Genomic DNA, 17,393 nt, shown 5'->3' with positions numbered 1-17,393 from the left:
TAACTTTAGTCATGTTTTTTCGTCAGGCGCAATGAACACCTAATGCTTGATATTGTAACGTCACTGGTCTTCGTGGGAGAGTGTTTACATTGACGTCACAGCAGTTTAGCGAGGGGTGAGAGGCTTGTCTACTAATTTCGTTTCTCAACTACCGGTATTGCAAAAGTAAATAAGGCTTTATGAATGTTTTGTTATTCAGTAATGGTCTTCCACATCCATGTTTACGTTTTCACGAATCGCAGTCTATATGTCCCAGTCATACTCATTCGATGAGGAAGTGCTACTAGCTAGCCATTGTAGCTCTCTTCGAGCTAGCTAATTTGACAAAACAACATTGAAAGCAAGTGATCGGCCTCTATCTCGTGGAAAGTCACCGCCTGCTGAAAGAGCTTGATAAGTCTTGATAAGAAAAGATACGTCATTCCACATCTGAGCGTCGCTAGGTGTTGAAATGTTGAACAAACTTCTACTCTTCGGACCAATGCGGTCGGAAAGGCGTTCAAAGTCTGCTTTGTCATAGATGGCAAAATATGTATGGGTTATTCAGTAACGTTAGCTCATTACGAAATGTCATATGTCGCCCACGAAAACCGACATGAATTAATTAGATGAATGACGTGTGCCCTGCTTCAATGAACTGACACGTAATATGAACCTGACTCGGGAGCTGTGGTATGCTCGTCTGTTGCTGGCACATTACTCTGTAGCAAGGTTACTTTTTCTGGTGCTGCTTGAACTCGGTGTGACTCCTGCCCAAAAACTGGTGTTGTGGCGGTGCTGTTCTTTCGCTCTCAGTGATGTAGGGCATCATTCAGCCCAAAAGCCTCTGTTGCTGTTTTCCCCCTGTCAGTTTTGAAGGAGCAGCTCCTGATCTTGCTACTAGATGCCTAATTTGAGGGTTTTGCCTCTTTGCATTTGATTTACGCAGCTTCTTGTGATGTTGCTAATGTAGATTTTCAGGCAGGGCTGTGAGGCCCAGTGAGGGCCTCCTTCTGCCTGAGCCTCGGCACATTCTTTCTCAGTCGCAGTTTCAAAGTTCCAGACACAACTAGGTTCTGTTAGTGGAGGATATTAAGGTCAGATAAGCACTTGAGTCCAGCCAGGTTGAGTCCAGAGAGCTTTATTGTCCTCGTGGAGCACAAAGCCCGCGCAGTTCTGCAGAAGCATCTGAAAATCGACTGGCCATTCATCTCCTTTTATACTGTTGATGTGGCCGTAGGGATGCGGTTGTCACCATGTCCCCTTTTTACTAATATTTGACATCATTACATCATTTCTAATGGAGTCTGACTCAGTGGTCATCTGGTGAGAAACATTTTTCTATTGGAGTCACAAAACATGGGTTACTCTGCCAATGGGAACGAAAACACAGGTTGGTTCAGTCAGGCTATAAATCTATTGGGGTCAAAAGTTCTTGCATCCAGTTAAAAAAACAACATATTCCAGACCTGGCAGTGTGTCCTCCTTGAAACTCGTCTGCTACTTTAAAGGCTTCTGCATTCCTCAAGCAGATTCCTGCTCGGACACAAACAAAGGGGTTTGAGTGTCAGCAAACTTCAAGCAGACAAAAACAAGTAGCAAATTATGATAAGGAAAAAATCACCCTTGTAATTTCAGAAATTAGACACCGCATTACTTCCCTCCAGACCAAGCTGTAACACATCAGCATCATGTTCCATGGGATACCGGTCACAGGTGGTGTTGGAGGAGGAGGTAAGGCACTTAAATTAAACTGTGTCTACAATGTGCAAACTCTGCATTTCCAATTTTGGAGAATCCTTGTCACTCCGGTGATGTACTCATCTTTTTTTTATCTCCAACAGCTCCAGCCAATAAACCTGAGTTGTATGAGGTAAAAATAACTTTTCATTGTGTTATTTAAAACTGTGTGTGTCAATCAGGATCTTGTTACCAGAGCTTACCCTTGAATACAGGCATGCAATCGCAGCTGTCTGATTATTCCATGTCGAAATAGTTCAGTCCTATTTAACTCAAAGAAATCCAGATGTTGTTCTCCTTTTTAATGACTTCAACTGAACTGAAGCAGAATATGTGAAATTCTTCATGCCGGTCACACCAGAGCCATCACCACAAACTTGTGTCATTTCAGGAAGTGAAATTATACAAAAATGCGAGAGAACGAGAGAAGTAAGTGTCAAATATATGATGTTGTCTGGTCTAAGATGAAGGCACAGTAGCCTAGGGATTCATAATTCGGCAACCACAGTAACACTTCATTATTAACCTGATTTCAAAGGTATGATAACATGGCAGAGTTGTTCGCTGTCGTCAAGACCCTGCAGGCCCTGGAGAAAGCTTACATCAAAGACTGTGTCACCCCTAATGAGTGAGTGATGCTTGGGTTCATGTGTCACGTGTGAAAGTCTGATGACGGTGTTACCTGGGCTTTTATTAACGTGGAGGATTTCTCTGGTTTAGGTACACCGCCTCATGTTCCAGACTGCTGGTTCAGTATAAGGCTGCTTTCAAACAGGTGCAAGGGTCTGATGTCGGCTCCATCGATGATTTCTGCAGGAAGTACAGAGTGAGTTCAGATGTGAAGTTTATTTTCCGACCCGTTTGTCTGCGTCGTCACAAAGTGGCCATGTGATAAGGTGGATAAGATGCAAATTGTCTCGGTTTTGTCGTTTCCTCTGGCAGCTTGACTGCCCGCTCGCCATGGAGAGGATCAAGGAGGATCGGCCTATCACCATCAAGGATGACAAGGGCAACTTGAACCGCTGCATTGCTGACATTGTCTCTGTATGTGTCAACTCTTACAGAGTTCTTCACTCAGTGTCTCTGTAGGAAGCATGCTCGTGTATTAATGCTGCATTTGCACTTTGACGAAACGATGATGTGTGCAGTTCAAGAACTAAGTGGTTGAAGAGGTTTTGCTCTTCTGATGTCCAGCTATGGGAAAATCTCAACAGACAGGCTGTACGCTCTATTTGTTGCAGAGAGAGAAAGTTGGAAAACAGTTGAAATATTTTTTTCTTTGTGACTTTCTCCAACCTTTAGCTGTTTATCACCGTGATGGACAAGCTGAGACTGGAGATCAGAGCCATGGATGAGGTCAAATAATACCAACTAACTTTAATAGATGGCAAACATATGACAGCAATGGCTTAACTGGATACCTTCCTTATTTCCGATCAGATTCAACCAGACCTGCGGGAGCTGATGGAAACTATGAACAGAATGAGCAACATGCCTCCAGACTCGGAGGCCAAGGACAAAGTCAGCCTTTGGTATGTAACACTCAACGTCCCCGTTCATAGTGTTACAAGGAACACGCCAACCTCTCCGGAAATGTGTTTATTTATCATCCAGACGAGAACGCACGCACACACACACACACACACACACACATATACATACACCCTTCTCTCCTCTCTTGTTAAGGAGCTGAGACCCACAGAGTCAGCTGGTCTCAGTCAGATTAAGGTTCAGGATCTTGGTTTGTCCTCAAGTCATCATCCTAAATCGGCCAACATTGATAGTACCAGTCGCTCTATCAGTCGCAAAGATTATTTTGGAGAAACTGTATTTGATAACTGTTGTTATTTTTGTCATTCAAGCTCTCAATGGGACCTTCAGTACAGTCTGGAGGTATCTAAGCTCCAGATAGTTTGAGAATACGGAAAAGGGCCAGAATTCCCTGGAGAATTTTAAATGTCCTCAAACAAGATGCCAAACCCCTGATTGATGAGTTGCAGGATGGCAGCCTCCATCGTGCATGCGTGCGTGCGTGAAATAGAGAGAGAGAGAGAGAGAGAGGGACACAGACCAGTTTCTGTCCTAAACACAGACCTCTTCTCTCACCAGGTTGACCACACTCAGCAGCATGTCGGCTTCAGATGAGTTGGATGATAATCAGGTGCGACAGATGCTCTTTGACCTGGAATCGGCCTACAACGCCTTTAACCGCTTCCTCCACTCCTCCTAAATCATCTGTCCATATATCCACTATTCTACCTGTTAAGTTAAAAGAAAAAAACTCTACACTCTCCTTTGTAGCAAGTGAGTTCCTGTCTGTTTTTTTCTGTCTCATAACACTCAAACGTTTCCTGTCCTCATTGATGTCGTGTGCTGTTCTGGTCCATCGTGCTGCCTGCTCTCGTCCACTCTGCTTCTCTGTGCGGTGACAAGCTCCACCGGGCTTCCTGAAAGCTAGATTCTGCCCTTTAAAAAGAAAAAAGAAAAACACTTCTACCTTTGTACTCCGATGTCTAAAGTTCTAATTTTGTACTGAAGTTTGCAGAGCACTGACAGAAGTGAACAATACAATGCTATGTGGAAAAGTCTGCACACGAGGAAAAGGTTACGACAGCCAAAACCTTTATATTATTGCAAAGAATATATAAATATATTTTTCTTTTTAGTATCCAAATTTGTTATCCCGCCACTTGAGGTCAGGATTTGAATTTTTTTGTTTTACTTCTCCATGTTTTCACTGTATATCCCTACAATAGTGTTTCAGTCTGCTTCAGTAGACTTGATGAATTATAACATGTCATCAAAATAATTATCGGGGCAGTGATAATTGTACTAAGGTGGAAGGAACGGTTTATGTTCTGTGTTTTCTCACCCTGTCTTTTGTTAACATGCTTACTCCAGCATTTCTGTAGAAGTGAGGGGTTTGGCCACATTAAGTGGGTAAATGTTGCTCACAAAATATGTTTCAACCCTCAAATACCATTAGGGAAAACATATTAAGATTTCTCATTGTAAATAATTGTTTCGATTTTTAATAAACAAAAGCACGTAACTTCTTTTTAGAAATAAAGGTGAAAAATATACATCCAGCTTCTTTTGTGTCATTTGCCTCTTTATTCCATCTGATGTTATGGACCTCATGGGGAAACTACGTATGCGGCTTTTCGCTGCAGGGTTTGTTGGGTTTTTTTAATTATTAGGTGCACACAGCGGAGTACACGACCCCATCATGAACATAATTCAGAAGACTTAAGGAAATACTAAGATAATTGTTTAGAGATAATTGTCTTCAAATAAGCAATCAGTCGGGAAAGCTCACGGCGAAGCTGAGCAGTGAGATCTTAACTTAATGTCAGCGATTTCAAATTGTGATCTTGTTTACGAGTAATGAGTGGTTATTTTAGACATGTTCCTGAAAGTTCTCTGAAAACTATTGTAGCATAAGGATGCTAAGCTATCAGAGGGGGGGGGCAAGGCAAGGCAATTTTATTTTATTTGTAGAGCCCGTTTTCACAAACAGTTTGTCTCAAAGGGCTTCACATGGCATCATAACAACATCCTCTGCCCTTAGACCCTCACATCGACTGAGGAAAAACTCCATAGAAAACCCTTTTAACAGGGAAAAATCTGAGAAACCTCAGGGTGAGCAACAGAGGAGGGATCCCTCACCCAGGACGGACAGACGTGCAGTAGATGTTGTTACAGACAAGAAAACAGTTTACAATACAAAATGTGGGAAACACGGAAATGTTAATAACAGCTGAAGAAGGAAGCTTCTGGTAGGGGAGGCAGGGAGAGCAAGCCAGCTTGATGGGGGACTGGATGGCAGACTGGTTCATGGAAGGGGAGCGCAGGCCGGTGTAACAGTAGGGAATAAGAGGGGGGGGGGCGATGCAGGCGGCGGTTGGGGTTCTGGTGGATCTGTGGAAACACAGACAGACTGCGAGACACCAAGGCCAAACTACAAAGTGCAACAAGTAATGGTAATGACAGTTCCAAAAATGTGCAGGGAGGAGAGGAGGAGAGAGGGGGAGAGGAGAGGAGGGAAGGGCTCCATGTAACCTGATGTGTCCCCCAGCAGTCTAAGCCTGTAGCAGCATAGCTACCAATGGTTCAGAGCTACCTGAACCAGTCCTAACTGAAGGCTCTGTCATAGAGGAAGGTCTTAAGCCTGGACTTAAACGTAGTTAAAGTGTCTGCCTCTCTGACCCATGGAGAGAGCTGGTTCCACAGTAGAGGAGCCCGGTAACTAAAAGCTCTACCTCCCAGTCTGTTTGTATTGATACTGGGAGTCACTAAAAGACCTGCATTCTGGGAGCGGAGTGCTCTGGTCGGACAGTAGGGACTAATGAGCTCTTTCAAATAGGATGCAGCTTTATCATTGAGAGCCTTATAAGTTAGCAGAAGGACTTTGAAGTCGATTCTAGATCCTACAGGAAGCCAGTGGAGAGAAGCTAAAGTGGGAGAGATGTGTTCTCTCTTCTTAACTCCCGTCAAAACCCTCGCTGCAGCGTTCTGGACCAGCTGGAGACTCTTTAGAGAGTATTTAGGACATCCTGACAAGAGAGAGTTGCAGTAGTCCAGCCGAGAAGTGATAAATGCATGCACCAGTTTTTCAGCATCACTCTGGGAAAGGATATTCCTAATCTTAGCGATACTTCGCAGATGGAAGAAGGCGGTCCTAGTCACATGCTTTATGTGGGAGCTGAAGGAAAGGTCCTGGTCAAAAATGACCCCAAGGTTCCTTGCAGTTGTACTCGAAGTTAGGGTGATGCCATCTAGAGTAGAGATCCGATTCAAGAGTGTGTCCCTGTGGTGTTTAGGTCCAAAAATGATTACCTCAGTTTTATCTGAATTGAGCATTAAGAAGTTAGAAGACATCCAGGATTTAATGTCTTTCAGGCAGTCTTGCAGATGAGTAAACTGGCTTGTGTCGTCTGGCTCCATCGACAAGTAAAGTTGTGTGTCATCTGCATAACAGTGGAAGTTGATCGAGTGCTTCCGGATTATGTCACCTAATGGGAGCATGTAAAGAGTGAAGAGAATCGGTCCTAAAACTGAACCCTGTGGTACACCATATGTAACTCTGCTATACTCCGAATGGTCATTATTAACATTAACAAACTGAAACCTGTCAGATAAGTAGGACTTAAACCATTTTAGGGCAGTTCCTTTAATCCCAATGTCATGGTCTAGTCTCTGTAGCAGGATGCTGTGGTCGATGGTGTCAAATGCAGCACTGAGGTCCAAAAGGACAAGCACAGAGACAAGACCTCTGTCTGAAGCTATAAGAAGATCATTAGAGACTCTGACCAGTGCTGTTTCAGTGCTATGCACTGGGGGGGGGGCCAGGTTTGTAAAATAAAGAAATAAATGTAATTGCGGTTATTTTGATGCTGCTATTGTAGTATGATTTACAACATCAAATTGGGCCAGCAACTTGTGTCATTCACATTTTAATTGAAAACCTCACTGAAATGACACATTCTGACATTTGCAAAGGGCCCTGTTGTGTTCCAATCAGGTTTAGATTAACTGTTCAGCTCTCCTTCATGGCGAGACCTAGAAGTTGAATGTTTTTTCCTTCCTTCCGCCTTCTAGTCACCATGACAACAGCGAGTGTAGGCGTAACAGGAAGTTTTTAGTTTGTGCGGCGGCTCCTTTAAGAACTGCGTAGCAGTCGCCGCACCGTTTCCAAGACGACAAGTAGTGACAAAACTGCACGTCTCGTCGGTTAGCAGCAACACTGTGGGAGTATCCAACCAGGTAGTGGGATTTGAATACTACCTGAAGACTGGTTCAGGAAATATTAAAAAGACTGATTCACGATTTTTTTTTTTTTTACATATATAACTTAAAGACACTAAAGTTACCTGCTGCTCGTCATCGGTTAGCACCGCGGCGTCAGTAAACGCGGTGCGTTGTGCGACAAAAAAAGCGTCCAGTTTGTTTTTAAACCGTCAAGTGAGTGATTGAATTGTCAAGTGCTGACTTCACCGCAGTCATTCAACAGTTGCCTGGGGCTGAAACCGGAGGCTCAATATGGTTCAAGCTAGTCCGAGATTGCGGTGATGATTTCCTGCGTGACAAGGAGGAGAAACTCATCGAGATGAACAAACTGTATGAATCCAGGAGTGTGTCCGAGGTGGAGGAGCACATCTCCCTGAGGTATGAAATGAAGAAAAGACTCGGGAAAGGGGTGAGTTGTTTTTAAATCTTGGATTTAATGGATTTTAAAGGAGTGATTATACCCTTAAACATGAGTCAGTTTCAGTTTACAGCCTGTCTCGTTTCTACTACCCTCTCTACACCTACATTAGCCCTGTTTTTGCATTCCTGTTGTACTTTGATCATAAGAGCAATTCCTGAAATTCTCCAGACGAAAGGTTTTGTTGTAAGCCAGGGCTTTATTTACTCTGGCAGGACAAACTCTTTTCCTTGCAGATCAGCTGATGTGTGTGAGGAGCTGTGTTTTTCCCTCCACTGGCTCAGCCGCCTCAGAATTAAAAACAACCTGGTTTTCTTTCCATCGACTCTCCACAGAGACTCACAAGCTGCAGCTTTGTTATTAACGGCCAGCTGGTTTTTGCTGCCACGTATGCGTGTCATGTTTGCTTAATAGACATACCTGAAGGTGGCTGAGACTCCCAGCTGTTCAACATGTTTACAACTGATAGAAGCATCATATGTGGTAATGAGCCAGATTTTATGTGAGAGCAGGATGTGGAGGGAAGGGAACTTAACTACTGAGGCTTTCTTAAAACCCATTTCCTCCCTGCTAGCTCATATGTTTTTAACTACAGGCATTAAGTCATCAGAGCTTCATGAAGGTGTCTCGAGTGACAGCGTGATGTCACAGCCTTGTTATCACCTGCTGCACCGCCCTCATCGACACCCTCAGTCTCCCTCGACAAGAGCCAGGGTCATAGCTCCCGTTGAGGACTCAGAGGTCATGCTCAGAGGTCATGCCCTCAGCTTCCCTCTGCAGCTTATATGTTTTACTCTGAATGTTGTTCTTTAAAAGGCACATAAGACTACGTTGTGTTCAAATGTCCGAAAATTTCATCCACTTTATAGTCAAGACAAAGCACTCAGGTAGCATGTTACTATCACAGCGAACTTTTGGCCCCTGGCACTTTCATACTTGGGCCCTAATTAAAGTTTCAAGGTGTGACGAGAAAAACATTACACACCCCTGTGTGTGTCAGCATCTGTGGCTGCTCTGAAGAGAGGAAAGTGAAACCTAAGAAGATTTGGATTTTGCATGAAGGAGCAGACTAATGCCGCAGTGTGCATCTTAGGTGGTGCTAGACACACACACACAATTATTATGCATTATGTTGCAGTGTAAATCAAATGTGTGTGACTTCCATGTTACTTCCTGTAACCACTAGGTGGCGCGGTGACTTAAATCGAGGGTATAATTCCATCCTTCCATCCATCCATTGTCTTCCGCTTATTCCTATTAAGGGTCGCGTGGGGGGGGGGGGGGGCTGGAGCCTATCGCAGTGGCTACGGGCGACAGGTGGGGTTCACCCTGGACAGGTCACCAGTCCATCGCAGGGCCAACATATAGAGACAAACAACCATTCACACTCACAGTCACGCCTACGGTCAATTTAGAGTATCAATCAGCCTCGTCCCCTCTTGATGTCTTTGGACTGTGGGAGGAAGCAGGAGTACCAGAGAGAACCCACACAGGAACAGGGAGAACATGCAGACTCACACAGAAAGATCCCGTGCCTGAGCACCTGTGAGGCGACATTGCTAACCACTGCACGACCGTGCAGCCCGGGCATAATTCATAAATGATAATTTATTAGTGAATGAAAGTTTCAAAATGAATTCAAATGACTAGAAAACTTTCCAGCTTTAGATCTCTGAATCATTCAGAAGTGGGCATGCTGCTCAACCTCAGCGTTCCCATATTCCCGACTCCCAACATGTTTCCCAGTTTTATTTTCCTGTGTGTGTCTTGCTAACCTGCACTGTCACGTTTGGTGTTGTCTTTCCATTAAGCTTGTCTTGGTGCAGGATAGAAACCTGCAGAGGCAAGAATCAGTCTGGCTCTGTTGTCTTGACCATGTTGTGCTTCTTTCTCAGGCGTATGGGATCGTATGGAAGGCATTTGACAGGCAGACAGGAGAGATTGTAGCTGTGAAGAAGATTTTCGACGCCTTCAGAAACAGGACAGATGCACAGGTACGTTATCTGAGGTTTATCATAAATATCATCTAGCTCAGTAGCTCCCATAAAACCTGCACAACATCTATTGAGGACTCATGGTAGGATGGCGCAATGCCTGTGGATTATGTCCAAATCAAACACATTGCAATATGTGACTAAGGTGCAAACATCCATTAACTGCAAAAATGATAGGAAACCTTGAAATATGAAAACTTCTAGTGATTCTGCTGCTATGCTGCAGCTTTAGCTTGTTGGGATGCAGCTGTTGCGCGTAAATTCTCTCCCTAAGTTAAAAAAAAAAAGAGTTTGGCTAATAATTAAGTAGGACGTGAGCTTTGTGTGTGTCTAGTTTACTGCCGCATGTGGCTTGTAGAGTTCACATCTTGACTTTGTTTCTTTTTTTTGTCATCTATTTGCAGCGAACATTCAGGGAAATCATGTTCCTGCAGGTAACAAAAACAGCAAACACATGTTACACTCTCTCATATAGACTCAAATGAAATCCCAATAACCAAACAACCATATTTTATCTTATATTTGTTAATATTTTGAATTCTAGAAGTGACGTTATCAGACACAACGATCAGAGAACACTGTCTGAGGGCATTTGCTCTGTTTATTCTGGCCCAACACTGTTTGTTTTTCCTGCCCTCTTCCTCATATTTTTCTGTAGAATCATGCCTGGGTCAAACATGCACTCGGGGTAATATTCTTATGCCATATATAGAGTAGGGATGCACAATGATTTTAGACGAGTGTCAGCAGTTTCTGGTCAAGTTTTGATTTATTGGCGCAAGTCCAATAAAGATATCGACCCGGTTTTGCTGAAGTCTCCTCTTCTTCCCTCGTAACTTTAGTTTCTATTTATAGATGTTATTAAAAACCGATGATGAGGAAACGCAGCAGTAGATATTTGACTCAAGGGCTTTTAAAAATATTTTTAAAATGAAGACAATTTTTAATTTTTATTTAAACATTTTTCAAAATTGACAAAACGGGAATATGATATGAATATGATTTTGATTGTGTATCAGCCAAATAAATTGATTAAATAAGTTTGTTGCTTTGACGTATTTTCAAGACTCCTTTTGTCATTGGTTTTCTTTATTTCTCTCAACTTTATTACGATAGACGCGCCGGTGACTTTGACGTTCATTCATTCAATCAAACTTTATTTATCATTTGCAAATGATTCCGAGAGATTGAATGAAAACAGAGTATAAACACGCTGACCTACATTCATGGAGCCTTCAGTTACGTCATCTGATGAGCTGTGTCATTTTCCAGTGAAACTGTTGTAACCTTGTGGCTGTTTTGTAACCTGACTCATTCTCTGTTGTGTACACAGAGCATGACACAATAACCTGCTGCTTTTTTAAGGTTCACACCACTTGCCAGTGTGTGTGTGTTTTCTGTGTGTGTGTGTGTGTGTGTGTGAATAGGTGTGTGTGTGGATTGTCTTATTAAAAATCTGTCTTCTGTATGTGTAGGAATTTGGAGAGCACCCCAACATCGTCACACTTCTAAATGTCATCAGAGCGAAAAATGATAAAGATATTTATCTGGTCTTTGAGTACATGGGTGAGTTCTGGAGGCGGCTGTCCTGTCACATCTCAGCTGAGCCACACAGGCAATTACTGATCGCTCAGTCTTACAAACAGGATTCTGAAAAGGTGTGTGTGCGCGTGTGTGTGCGCGTGTGTGTGTCTGCGCGCGTGTGTGTGTGTGTGTTGATTGTGATTTTAACTGAGCAGCTGTGACCGGCTCACACAGCGGTCGACCCCTCAGTAACAGTTGTCTTATCTCCTTTGTTCCGCTCCAGATACCGACCTGCATGCAGTGATTAAGAAAGGAACTTTACTGAAGGACATCCATAAGCGTTATGTCATGTACCAGCTCTTAAAAGCCATCAAATATCTGCATTCAGGAAGTGTCATCCACAGGGACTTAAAGGTACGCCAGGAGAATATTGAAGAACAGCAGACGTCTGAAATTCATAAAAATGAGTTCTTAGACTCGACATGAACCATGAATGCGAGAAGATGCGTGTCTGACTTTGACGCGATTAACTCAACCAGCGTTTATCCCTTCATCAAATTTGGCATGTGCTTTGCTGGTGCTCTGAGGCAGTGCAGTGCCAGGTTTGTGGGTCTCAGGTCTGAGGTTCTAAGGCCTCTAGGGTATGTTCTGAGGGTCTCAGGTCTTAGGTTCTGAGGGTCTCTAGGGTATGTTCTGAGGGTCTTAGGTCTGAGGTTCTGAGGGTCTCTGGGGTATGAGATGACCAATTGAGATGATAGACAGAATGACTGAGATCAAAGTCCAAGATCGTCAGGGAGGTTTTATCAAGGAATAGTTAGAGATTAAAGTCTGGACCACCAATATGAACGTCTGAATTCCAGGATGAAAGTCAGAGACCCGACAGCGAAGTGAGAACTCAAAGGGAGTTTGTGTGATGTCACACACTGCCCCTCCAATAACCAGCATTGCGCTATGAATTAATTATTGATGTCCTGTTTCGTGTGAATTCATGATATGGAAAATGCAGTGTAACACTTAAATTGTGCCATTTATTTTTGAATTCTGTCTAAAAATCTTAGTGTTGTTCAAAACATTGTGCTCCTCATATTAGCGTTGTTACCGTAGCTGGACTCTGCTTGTCTGAACCTGATCAAAAGACAGTGATCCCAGTGTGTGTGTTTTTAACCACAGCCGTCCAACGTGCTCCTGGACACTGACTGTGTGGTCAAGCTGTGTGATTTCGGCTTGGCAAGATCCCTCAACCAGATCACGGAGGATAGCGGGAACCCAGCGCTGACGGAGTACGTGGCCACGAGGTGGTACCGAGCACCTGAGATCCTACTGGGATCCACCAGGTATCCGCTGTGATGAGCATCTGTGATGTCATGCTTCTGCTTGTTTTTGTTTTTGATTTTTTTTGTTTGTTTTTGCAACAGTAATTATTTGTTAATAATATTCACCATGTTAAGGACAGATTTCATAGCTGGGAGGCTTCCCGACCTTGTCTGCAGGTACACCAAGGGAGTAGACATGTGGAGTCTCGGCTGTATCCTGGGAGAGATGCTGCTGGGAAAAGCCCTGTTCCCCGGGACGTCCACCATCAATCAGGTGGAGAAGATCATGAGTGCCATACGTCACCCCGGCCCGGATGGTAACTCAAACCTCTCTGCTTCGCTCCTGAGAGGGACAGAAAGGATGGATGTCAGTCAATTAAATGTAATTTATTTTCAGATATTCTCGCCATCAAGTCTGAATACGGATCGTCTGTCATTCAACGAATGTTACTGAAGTAAGAGAATATTTATTTCTTGTGGAAATCTCAAGAATGTCTCCATTTATATACCTCCATTTCAGTTTTCTTTATTAAGTAAAGAGCGAACCCTTCACCATATGTTGTTAAAGTGTAAAATGAGTTCAGTCTTGTGAAACAGTGTGACTGCAAGTAGTGGTATTAAATTTTCAAATTGGAAAAAGTGATATTTCTACAAACTTTCTAACTCTCGCCTCTCTCTGACTACGTGGCACAAACATGAAACGCTAAACTGGAATTTCCAAAACTAAACGGTGGATGAAACAGCAGACACGTCTCTAATCAGGACCTGTGCTCAACTCTTGATCTGTCAACTTCAGACCTGGGAATCCTCCGATGGTCATAGCACCCCTCTACATCTCCTGACCCCTCGTCTTCCTCTGTGTTTAACCCTTTGTCTTCCTTCGCCAGACCGCAGGTGCCTTTGGAGGATCTCCTACAGCCGTCGGTGCCTCCCGATGCTCTGGACCTGCTAAGGGGTCTGCTGGTTTTCAACCCTGATAAGAGGCTGACAGCTGATCAGGCCCTCCAGCATCCTTATGTAGCCAGGTAGTGAAACCCACGCGGGGATCAGCTACGCTGCTCGTCTCCTGGGTTTGCTGTGAGGTTAATGTTGGCTTTCACATTATAATTGATTTTTCAGATCTAGACTAGAGAGATCAATGATCACTGTAGAGGGCCGCGCGCGAAGTTAGCCACCAACGTTTTAAAGACACATAAAAGCTTTGGAATTCCTGAGCGTGGTTTTTACTGATGTGCTTTATGTTGCATGTTACAAAATGTTCAAATATCTGACGCTTTAGTTACTACACACCATTTAGGGATTTAACTGAAAACCCACTGCTGTTGAGATGGAACCGGTGCTTACGTCCTTCCTGGTTTTATGCCTCTCTATTACCATGAGACACAATCATGTACATTGTATCTCTTTGTGTTTTCTCTGTTCCTGGAGGTTCCACAATCCTGCCAAAGAACCAGCTCTCAACTACGATGTGGTGCTGCCAGTCGATGATGATGTGCAATTATCTGTTGTTCAATACCGCAACAAACTTTATGAGGTACAAAATGAGTGATAAATTATGTCAAGACAATATGCAGATGCAGTTTTACACAATATTACTTAAAAGTGTTATTCATTAATTGCATTTCTTGATATTATCATGCTGATTTAACCTCTTCTTGACCCATAGATGATGCTGGAGAGGAGAACTAACCAGGGACTGCAGAGGTTGATCCAGCCAAAGGAAGAAGGTGGCGTCAGTAGCAGGGAGAAGCCCAGGGGGAAGGAACAAGTAGAGAGCAGCTCGGAGACGGCGAGTGGTGATTCGGCTGATGACCAGGAGGCAAAACCTGAAAAACCAGATGAGACGCACCACCTGCCTTCACATACAGGAGTCACCAAACATGTGCTGGTGAAGGCATCGCCTCCCCCCCCTGAGGACAAGATGAGTCCATCAGCTGACCCCAGTTTAGGAAAACTGACATATAACCCAATCACACACGCCCCGAGTAAGTTAGAGTTACTGAATGAAAAGTGTTTATGGCACAGAATAGCCAGGGACCAGAGCTGCTGGTTAATGCTGCATTCATGTGATGTTGGAAAGTTGGCGATTGCGAGTCGTTTCTGTTTTTGTTGTGTTCATGGACTTGACAGTCATCATTTGGGAACATTGCATTTTAACACTCAGAGTTACTGTTCGCTTGACTTTTTTCCTGTGACAACGGAGAGCAAATGAAAACGATCAGCCCATGATAGCAACTGTGCACGGACAGAATGCATAACACACATTATATATGATGACAAAATGATAATCAATACATGTGAATAAATATAAAAATTGCTACCGTTGACAAAAAATTTTGACTTCCCTGCCAAGTTGTTTTTGTGACGAGGGGCCATTTATGAGAAATTTCCCAACTGAAAACATATTCATTTCTCCGACTGTACCTGAAAGCAGCATGATATGCTGTGAGATTTGTGCTCTTGTTTATTGTTGTTTTTATTTTATTATCGTTTATGAGAGTTTCTGGTTGAATTCAATGTTTCACCAATTTCAGGTTGTCTTGTCGTGAGGGAAGTATCTTGGCCCGTATTGAGAGATTTAAAGATTAGGCTTTTTTTTTTTTTTCTTTGATGAAAAATGTTTGATTGTGTTTTAAATGAAGAACTGAAAAAGAAATCCTTCCCTTGTCCTCATTTAGATGTATTCCTTCAGAGTCCAGCATCTGCTCCTCGTCACTCTCATCAGTACCACTCCTCTGCACCCAGCAGGAAGCTGGTGGGACAGACCAGGGGAAGTGTTACTACACCACCAGCAGAGGGCACCAAAGCTTGCATCGTAAGCATGAAGGCGCAGTCCTTCAATATTCTACTTCATCACATGCGGGGCTACACTCAGACCCCGTTTTTCACTTTTTAATTTATAGCTCACTGTGTCCTTTGCTCTTCCACTAGTCCATGGACCAGATTCTCCAGCGGGGTCGCTCAGCCCCTGTGGCCCATAACCGCTCATTCTCCTCGACCCTCACCCAAACCCAGGCCAACCCGCTGGTTCGTAAGAATGAGTCAACTCTGCCTTCAGGACTGATTGTCACTTCTGCACATCTGGTTAGTTCACTGAAGTTTTGAAAATATAAATTAGATACATGATGAAGAGGGGGCGGCATGGTTCAGGCCTGGGATTGACTGGGGACCCGTCCAGGGTGAACCCCGCCTCTCACCCAATGTCAGCTGGGATAGGCTCCAGCCCCCCCCCCAACCTTAATGGAGAAGCGGTATAGAAAATGGAAGAATGGATGGATGGATGGATCTATGATGACGGAATGATCTTAAGACATGATGCATAAAAGTATATTAACATTTATTAGCCTGTGTAAGGAACCAGTGAGGAGCAATAAGTTCTGTATTGTCTCTGTATATCTTTCCTCAGTGAATCATTCTTTTTCTTCCCTTGCAGAACCAGCGCTCCCCCTCTAACGTTCGTGAGGGTCGGCCGCCACACCGGTTCAGCAAGAAAGTATTTCAGACTAACAGTAATGTGGCAGCTGCAGGTGACCCCCGAGCCAAGCTAGGCAGCTATTCCCAGGCTTACGGAACCATCAACAAGAGTGAGCTGGACAACCTGCTTCGAAATCCCCCTAACAACCCTTAACTGGCCACACTTGAGCAGGGTGTCACGAGCGTTTGAACTCATAACAAAGTCTGCCTCGGACCAGGATGTTTGGCATGTGGCTAAGAAAATAAACTGCTCAGACTGTGACATCAAACACATCTTGTTTCCTGTAAAGATCCACGGAGACTTGAATTTCCTCTCACCGTCTGAGACGGTGCGTAACCTTCGATGCGATTTCATGCTTATCGCAGTTTATGGAGAATGTACACAAATTCCCTCCGACATGTTTTAATCCAAAAGCTGGATCACGAGAGGACCCCTGTGTAGAAAGAGTAAAATGACCCACACACTGCAGCATATCTACTCGCTACTTTATGGACTACAAAGTAACATTTTAACCACACAGGCTTCTCCTCAGGCATCTTCTACTGTATGACTGGTCCTAACAGGTTGGATGTGCACAGTTACTCTTCTCATCAGTGGATTGCTGCCTCGGGGCAAATGACCTGCAGGGTCCCCAAAAGGCCCCGTTTTTGTTGTCTCATACTAGGAATTTGCAGATTCGTATATCGGGAGCTGAAAATTGTCCATCGTGTCAGAAATTCACAAGCTACTTATTTCTACACAAATTAGTGTTTGAAACTAAGTCTGGGGGGCAGTAGGTTGTTGCTGCCGCAGGAGCATCCTAATCTAGACTCTTCTCTTCATGTGGATCTACCGTACGAGGCGAATGAGCCGTGAGCTTAAGGACTTTTTAGGTCATGAAATAAAACTGTATAATATGCAAGAATGTGATTTGATGCAACAGTGATAAGATTTGTTCCTCTAATGTGTACAGAAGTGGCAGCAAACAGCATGGAGCTCATTAATAAACTGGAGAACTCCAGATCTGTCTGGAACTACAGTTTTGGTGCTGATGTTTGGGTTTTGTTTTGTTTTGTTTTGTTGTGTTTTTTGTCACTTCAGAAGCCTGCGTGTTGCAATCTTCCAACCGCTCTCCTCATTTAAATGCAGCTAAATTAGGGAGCAGGCATCGTCGAGGTGGT

General features: G+C 43.7%; 2 protein-coding genes across 5 annotated transcripts; both read left to right on the top strand.

Annotated features, from left to right (window-relative positions):
* Positions 1-56: 56 nt before the first annotated feature.
* Positions 57-4,464, top strand: vps28 (VPS28 subunit of ESCRT-I). 2 transcript variants are annotated; one of them, XM_086192882.1, is made up of 10 exons: positions 57-115; positions 1,618-1,713; positions 1,824-1,852; positions 2,111-2,148; positions 2,258-2,347; positions 2,440-2,545; positions 2,662-2,763; positions 3,022-3,075; positions 3,160-3,251; positions 3,829-4,464. In XM_086192882.1, the coding sequence occupies exons 2-10, from the start codon at positions 1,671-1,673 to the stop codon at positions 3,947-3,949; spliced, it is 675 nt and encodes a 224-aa protein (XP_086049008.1). In that variant the 5' UTR covers positions 57-115; positions 1,618-1,670; the 3' UTR covers positions 3,950-4,464. The 2 variants fall into 2 exon arrangements, with proteins under 2 accessions (XP_086049008.1, XP_086049009.1); XM_086192883.1 differs by having other exon boundaries at positions 80-165.
* Positions 4,465-7,405: 2,941 nt separating this feature from the next.
* mapk15 (mitogen-activated protein kinase 15) lies at positions 7,406-17,241 on the top strand. 3 transcript variants are annotated; one of them, XM_086193861.1, is made up of 14 exons: positions 7,406-7,918; positions 9,823-9,921; positions 10,326-10,355; positions 11,397-11,487; positions 11,729-11,859; positions 12,616-12,779; positions 12,936-13,075; positions 13,156-13,213; positions 13,646-13,783; positions 14,187-14,292; positions 14,425-14,743; positions 15,437-15,573; positions 15,690-15,785; positions 16,192-17,241. In XM_086193861.1, exons 1-14 carry the CDS (start codon positions 7,829-7,831, stop codon positions 16,384-16,386), a joined length of 1,794 nt encoding a protein of 597 aa, XP_086049987.1. In that variant the 5' UTR covers positions 7,406-7,828; the 3' UTR covers positions 16,387-17,241. The 3 variants fall into 3 exon arrangements, with proteins under 3 accessions (XP_086049987.1, XP_086049988.1, XP_086049986.1); XM_086193862.1 differs by having other exon boundaries at positions 7,407-7,887; positions 15,690-15,842; XM_086193860.1 differs by having other exon boundaries at positions 7,407-7,918; positions 15,690-15,842.
* Positions 17,242-17,393: the final 152 nt, after the last annotated feature.

The sequence above is a fragment of the Aulostomus chinensis genome, chromosome 22 (assembly GCF_037954235.1).
Source record: "Aulostomus chinensis isolate RoL2024-O1b breed Wild chromosome 22, RoL_Achi_v1.0, whole genome shotgun sequence".
Classification (NCBI taxonomy): Eukaryota; Metazoa; Chordata; class Actinopteri; order Syngnathiformes; family Aulostomidae; genus Aulostomus; species Aulostomus chinensis.
This window is presented reverse-complemented; position numbering and strand designations above follow the sequence as displayed.

What these genes read in the sequence shown, in the direction of transcription:
- vps28 (XM_086192882.1), top strand. Translation starts at nt 1,671, where the DNA reads ATGTTCCATGGGATACCGGTCACAGGTGGTGTTGGAGGAGGAG. An exon ending in ATAAACCTGAGTTGTATGAG is followed by an intron (nt 1,853 to 2,110) that starts GTAAAAATAACT and finishes GTGTCATTTCAG; the next exon opens with GAAGTGAAATTATACAAAAA. An exon ending in GCATTGCTGACATTGTCTCT is followed by an intron (nt 2,764 to 3,021) that starts GTATGTGTCAAC and finishes TCCAACCTTTAG; the next exon opens with CTGTTTATCACCGTGATGGA.
- mapk15 (XM_086193860.1), top strand. Translation starts at nt 7,829, where the DNA reads ATGAACAAACTGTATGAATCCAGGAGTGTGTCCGAGGTGGAGGAGCAC. An exon ending in TCATCCACAGGGACTTAAAG is followed by an intron (nt 11,860 to 12,615) that starts GTACGCCAGGAG and finishes TTTTAACCACAG; the next exon opens with CCGTCCAACGTGCTCCTGGA. An exon ending in ACCGCAACAAACTTTATGAG is followed by an intron (nt 14,293 to 14,424) that starts GTACAAAATGAG and finishes CTTGACCCATAG; the next exon opens with ATGATGCTGGAGAGGAGAAC.